Source organism: Heterodontus francisci, chromosome 45 (assembly GCF_036365525.1).
Source record: "Heterodontus francisci isolate sHetFra1 chromosome 45, sHetFra1.hap1, whole genome shotgun sequence".
In the NCBI taxonomy this organism is placed as follows: Eukaryota; Metazoa; Chordata; class Chondrichthyes; order Heterodontiformes; family Heterodontidae; genus Heterodontus; species Heterodontus francisci.
This window is the reverse complement of record NC_090415.1, coordinates 10,610,111-10,616,810: the sequence shown is the minus strand read 5'-3', so window position 1 is coordinate 10,616,810 and position 6,700 is coordinate 10,610,111. Positions and strand designations below refer to the sequence as shown.

The following is a 6,700-nucleotide window of genomic DNA, read 5'->3' as shown; positions in this document are numbered from 1 at the left end:
AATCGCAGGGGACTGTCTGAGATGGAGGAGAATAAATAGGTCAATATGACCATCATCAATAATAATAAAGTGCAGAGGGAGGAGAGCGAGAGGAGGGAGATAGAATAGAGAGGGGAAGTGGCGACAGAAAATGTCCTGTGATTATTGGCCAAAATAGACCTACAAGGTACAAACTCAAGTTCTGTGATCAAGTCTGAGAGTTTATTAGTCTTAACTAAGATAGATAAAGTGAATGTTTAACAACAGCAATAGGCTTGCAGCATCACTCAGCACCGGTTCTTGTTTCTGTGCTTGCTGGGGCGTGGACTTCTCTCTTTCTGCTTCCCTTGCTGTTTTCTTGACCGTACTCTATCTTCTCCTTCTAAGTGTGATAATGATGTTCCGTGGACCCCTCTGTAAGTGCCGACAATGTCCCGTAACACCCTTTCTTTTACCCTTCTTTGGGTGCAAGGATGTCACCATATTAGCTTTGAATTGTTTGAAGTATCCTAATTGGACCAAGTTGACATCATTGTTTGACCCTAGTTAGTTAATGGTTCAATCTACACACATTACAGATACTTCCTGTTCCTTTCTATTTTAACAAGGATACGAAAGGTCACATTCTTGCTGATAGAAGCCATTTTGATTTTGCAATTCTACAGTGTCCTATTTATCTCATCTCACCCCCTGTAAGGATGCTGTGGTCTTCAACCTATCTCTCCCATTGTTCTTACATAGAGGTTTTAACGGACTATAGTCTTGTAATATCATTTCATAATGAAGCAAGCATTAGCTCAAACAGACTGTAATATATTGATGGACATAGCATACAATTAGTCCTATTATTGTAGCTGTCCTTATTATTCACAAAGACAAAATATCTCATGATCCATCACCCCCACATTGTGGCCCCCTCCTGCTGCACGACTTTTCTTTCCTTTTTGTCGTGACTCAGTGCATCATCCACACAGACACATCTCTCAACATGGCATTTTGACATATTCCTGTGAAGATTACCGTCATGCTTTGCCTTCCAGCCTTGACATAGCAGTTCTTGCATAAATGTAAGCCATGGAAATGCTCTAACCTTTACACAGAGTATAGCAGTGTTCAGGTGATACAGAAAATCCAGTGAATTGGGCAGAGACAATCAGTTGATCGATCAAAGTCTCTTAGTTTTATGCTCCTATCTATACTACTTAATACACAACTATTCTTTTGCACCTGAAAAGCTTGGATAGATGACTCTGGATTGTGTTATGTAAGTAAGGGGTTGTTCTCCTTAGAGAAATGGAGATTGAGAGGTGGTTTGTTAGAGGTGTATATAAGTTAGACAAGGATAACCTGTTCCCATTAGCTGATGGTACAAGGACTAGGAGACACAGACTGAAGGTTTATAGCAAGAGATGGAAGGGAATGTGAGGAAAACTTTTTCTGTTTTACCTGCTGGAACTCGCTGTCCACAAGTGTGGTGGAAGGAGAGACAATCAATGATTTCAATAAGAAACTGGATAAGCACTTGAAGGAAACAAACTTGCTGCAGGGCGAAGCTGATCAAGCAAGGAAGTGAATCTGATTGGATGTTGAGAATATTTTGGAAGCTTCCTTTCTGACTTTGCATTGACATTTTTAAGCTGCAAAATTCCACAGCACACTTGACCATCAACTTTAAGGGAGAAGAACATAATGTTGAGAATATTTGTCGACTTCAATTCAGTCATGGCTTTTCATTTGTCACATTCTGTGGCAAGGTTGCAGAAATATATTTGACTGCGAGTGGGCATTGCAATGACCGGGAATCTAATCTGGGTCAATTGTTTGGAAGGCATATATACTCACCACTATACCAGCATCGCTGGCATACATGTAGCTCGTCATTTATACAGTATACACACCAGAGCTCATTGGAACTCAAATGTCATTTCAACCATTTCAATCTGCACCTTAACACCACGTTCATGTTCCCATTGGAGGATAGAATCATGGAATGGTTACAACATCTCCGAGAAACCGCCAAAATTCTAACAGGACTGGACAGACGAGATGTAGGAAGGATGTTCCTGATGGCGGGGGAGTCCAGGACCAGGGGTGACAGTCTAAAGATAAGGGGTAAGATATTTAGGACTGAGATGATGAGGGATTTCTTCACCCGGAGAATGGTGAACCTGTGGAATTCTCTACCAAAAGAAAAGAGTTGAGGCCAAAATCATCAAATAAATTAGTAAAAGTGTTAGTTGCACTGGTTTCGGGCGTTCAGCTGCTCACCAGATGAAATGCATTTCAGTTTCCTCTTGTCATATTTGCAAGGCAATTTTTTTTACACTTCTACACTTTGTGTACTACTAAAGCGTGTCTGGATTTCGAAAATGATCGTCGCTTCTGTCTAAAGGGATCTCGGGAAACGCGGAGAAAGCGGGAACAGTTTACTGCGTTTCGATGATCAGCCATGATTGAATGGCGGTGCAGGCTGGAAGGACCGAATGGCCTACTCCTGCTCCTATTTTTCTATGTTGCTGAGGCAGCGACCGTTGGGCCCGTCCTGTCGGGGCCGGCTCTCTGCAAGACCAGCTCACCACCTCCCACCAACCCGCCTTTTCTCCATTGCTCTGCAGTTTTGTTTTATTCTCGATATAATTATCCAATTCTGTTTTCAGGATCTCGATTGAATCTGCCCCCAACACACTCGATGTTATTCCTCTCCAATTTCAGATATTTCTGAAGGAATGGGAATATTCTTGCATGACTCACTTTTAACCAGTAGATGGCATCAGTCTACAATCATTTGGATCTTGTGATTTGTGTACACACATATCGACCGCAATGGGTCTGCTGCTGCCCGGGGAGTTCTCCAAGCACGCCGACTTGGCAGGGACAAAAACACTGACGAATTATCCCAGTTCCTTGTAAATCTCCACAATGTACAGAAATAAAACACGAAACGCAACATCTCTTTTAAAATCCGCCTTCAGCTTCTTTGAAACAACTGCCCTGAAAAAAAATACTGACCCAGCCCGGAACTGAGTTTGGCATCAGATAACACAACGGCTCTTCAAAGAGACATCAAATTGGCAAAAGATAGAGCTGTTATCTCTTGTTGATTCCAACACATAAACATCTCAGAAGGATTTGACCACCCTCTTTACTGTCCACTGATAACTCTCGAAGCAGAGTGACCCAGATTCCTTTGTCTCCATATTGCAGCTGGGAATTTCAGGACCTTGCAGTTTTCAGTGAGAGCAGTGACACCATTGTATACAAGACATTTTATCAGAGCTCATTTTAGAACTCAAGACACGCCTTAGTTGTATATAAACGGTAGAATTGTAAAAAAGCCTTACAAATATGGCAAGAGAAAATTAAAATGCATTCCATCTGATAAGCAGATAAATGCTTGACTCCAGTACAATTCATAGCAACACAAAATAACGCGAACAGTATAACATTACCGTCTCTCAGACAGTAACCAGCCCTTTCACAGATGAAGTGGGTGGCTCTGAAAAGAGCCTTTGGGTTGTCAAATTCAGGTCTGGCAGCTTCACTTGCCCTTCGTGCTCGGAGCGCTGGTTTTCTTCGGCAGCAGCACGGCCTGGATATTAGGCAGCACTCCGCCTTGTGCGATGGTCACCCCTCCCAGCAGCCTGTTGAGCTCCTCGTCGTTGCGGACGGCCAGCTGCAGGTGTCTGGGGATGATTCGGGTCTTCTTGTTGTCCCGGGCCGCGTTGCCGGCTAGTTCGAGGATTTCAGCTGTCAGATACTCGAGCACAGCGGCCAGATAGACCGGGGCTCCGGCACCCACCCGCTCAGCATAGTTGCCCTTTTTAAGGAACCTGTGAACACGGCCCACCGGGAACTGCAGTCCAGCTCGGGAGGAGCGGGACTTGGCCTTGGACCGAGCTTTACCACTGGTCTTCCCTCTTCCAGACATTTCCACAATCTCACAAGCACTTTCACGAAGAATGTTGAGATACGCCCACATTCCTCCTCCTTGTACCTTCTGGAGGAATGGAGTGGTGGGCACTGCTGATTGGTCACTCTGCTCTGTGCTATTCATGTAACCAATCGGAGAGCTGCTGAATTCACCAATCAGGAGACGCCAAGGAGATGAGGGCGGAAAATAACGGCGCCAAATTGTCAGACTGCAACCGATTTTTCAAATTTGAAAAGCCCGCCAATATATTGGGGCGGCTTCAATATCGAATATCACATTTATAGTTCTTTTTTTACGGTTAAATAAATAAAACCTTTTTCATATTGTGTTATTCTACATTTGGTAACAAGTTTCAGATTGTCTTTTACATTCTGACATCTATTCGGGTTTACTCTCTGTCCTTTTTGAAACCAGCGGGCAGAAAGTCTCTTTCACAACATTCTCCAACCGGGCACATTTCATGACAATTTTCATAATAATACCGCATCACTGATGAACGATTGTTTGTTATTCGTGGGAGACAACAGCGGAGTGTAGATTTTCAGTGTCAGGTGTCAGCGTGTGAGACGGAGGGTTCCGACACCACCGGGGGTTCTAGATAATGTACTTATTAATTTGTGAGGTCAAACTTGAACTAGGGAAATAAGTGACTGCGAACTGATGTATGTGCGTTAAATCAGCTTTTATTGTCGAAATACAGAAAAGGGGCCGAATATGAACACGTCCAAGAACAAACCTCACAAATGGTCAGTGGTCAGTAATTTATGTCCGGGACATTATTAGTTGGAGACAGAAAGATCGCACGGGCAGTGAAACTGCATTAACCAGAATCTATGGGAGTAAAACAGAGATCACAAAGGCAAGGACACTTGATATATAAATCAATATAAGTCGATACTATACAGACAATGTTGTAGCTTTTTCAGAGAAGTTGTGGGTGGCTCTTAAAAGAGCCTTTTTGTGTTTTGGGTGTGTTTCAGTACATTGCGGATATTTACTTGGAGCTGGTGTACTTGGTGACCGCCTTTGTACCTTCCGACACGGCGTGTTTGGCCAGCTCCCCGGGCAGCAGCAGGCGCACGGCGGTCTGGATCTCCCGGGAGCTGATGGTCCTGCGTTTGTTGTAATGGGCCAGGCGGGAAGCCTCACGCGCGATTCGCTCGAAAATATCATTCACAAACGAATTCATGATGCTCATGGCCTTGGAGGAGATGCCGGTGTCAGGGTGAACCTGCTTCATCACTTTGTACACGTAGATGGAGTAACTTTCTTTCCTGGATCTTCTCCGTTTCTTGCTGCCTTTCACTGGCGCCTTCTTCAGAACTTTCTTGGCGCCCTTCTTGGAAGGTGCTGCAGTTTTCTTCTCGTCAACCATGATCACGATCAACTTCAAACACAGAATAACCGAAATTTCGCTCCAAGCTCGCTTTTTATAGACATCCCCAGAACCCTATGCTAATGAGGGATGGGAGAAGGCCATGTTCATGATTGGCTGGTTTACAATGATGTCACTGCCTGATGTTCTGTATCTATCTGATTGGGTATCTAAAGTAACCAATCACATTTTGTGCTTCTCACAGCCACAAACTGTCGCAGCAGTCAGATCGTCCAAACCCCTTTGCCCGCCCTTATCCATCTACATCAGTGACTTTCTGAGTCCCTCTTCCTCATCAACCATTTCTATTTTGCTCGTACGAACTCGTCTCTTTTTTCACTCTACGTATAATTTCTCTATAGTTCCCTTCCTTATCAGGATGTAGCGCCCCTCCGCACTTCCGTCCATCAACAGGACCGAATCGTCCAGCATATTGGGGGTCAGAGTGGGGCAAATGCGAGCATTGAAGTGCAAGTTCTTATCTCCATGTAGCGTGCCAAATAAGGTTGGTCAGCTGCAGTCACAAGTAACCACATGAAAGATTTATATGACAGCGCTTCTGATATGTCTTCCTTTTTCCTCAACCAAGGATACCCTTGTCCTCACTTTCCACCCCATCAGCCTCCACATCCAAAGAATCATCCTCCGCCATTTCTGCCACCTCCAGCGTGATGCCACTACCAAATACATCTTCCCCTCCCTTCCCCTGTCAGCATTCCGAAGGGATCATTCCCTCTGCAACACCCTGGTGCACTCCTCCATTACATCCACCTCCTTGTCCCCTTCCCACGGCACCTTCCCCTGCAATCGCAGGAGGTGTAATACCTGCCCATTTACCTCCTCTCTTCTCACAATCCCAGGCCCCAAACACTCCTTTCGAGTGAAGCAGCGATTTACTTGTACTTCTTTCAATTTAGTATACTGTATTCGCTGCTCACAAAGTGGTCTTCGCTACATTGGGGAGACCAAACGCATACTGGGTGACCGCTTTACACAACACTTCTGCTCAGTCTGAACGCATGACCCCGAGCTTCCGGTTGCTTGTCATTTCAACACTCCCCCCTGCTCTCATGCTCATATCTCAGTCCTGGGATTGCTGTAGTGTTCCAGGGAACATCAACGCAAGCTCGAGGAACAGCATCTCATTTACTGATTAGGCACAATACAGCCTGCCAGACTGAATATTGAGTTCAATAATTTCAGAGCATGACGGGCCCCCCATTTTACTTTTATTTTTAGTTATTCTATCTTATTTATATTTATTTTTCTGTTTATTTTATTTTATATCATCTTAGTTGGTACAGTTTGCTTACCCACTTTTTTTTCCATGTTGTACTTGTGCCTATTCAAATTTCATCCATTAACACCCTATCTGTACTAATGCTTTGTCTTTCAACACACCATTAACATAATGT

The 6,700-nt window shown here is 44.2% G+C and overlaps 1 protein-coding gene across 1 annotated transcript; it reads right to left on the bottom strand.

Annotated features, from left to right (window-relative positions):
* Positions 1–4,582: 4,582 nt before the first annotated feature.
* On the bottom strand, positions 4,583–5,285 carry LOC137356236 (histone H2B 7-like). The gene has a single exon (XM_068022109.1). It carries the CDS (start codon positions 5,283–5,285, stop codon positions 4,905–4,907), a length of 381 nt encoding a protein of 126 aa, XP_067878210.1. The 3' UTR covers positions 4,583–4,904.
* Between the last annotated feature and the right edge of the window lie 1,415 nt (positions 5,286–6,700).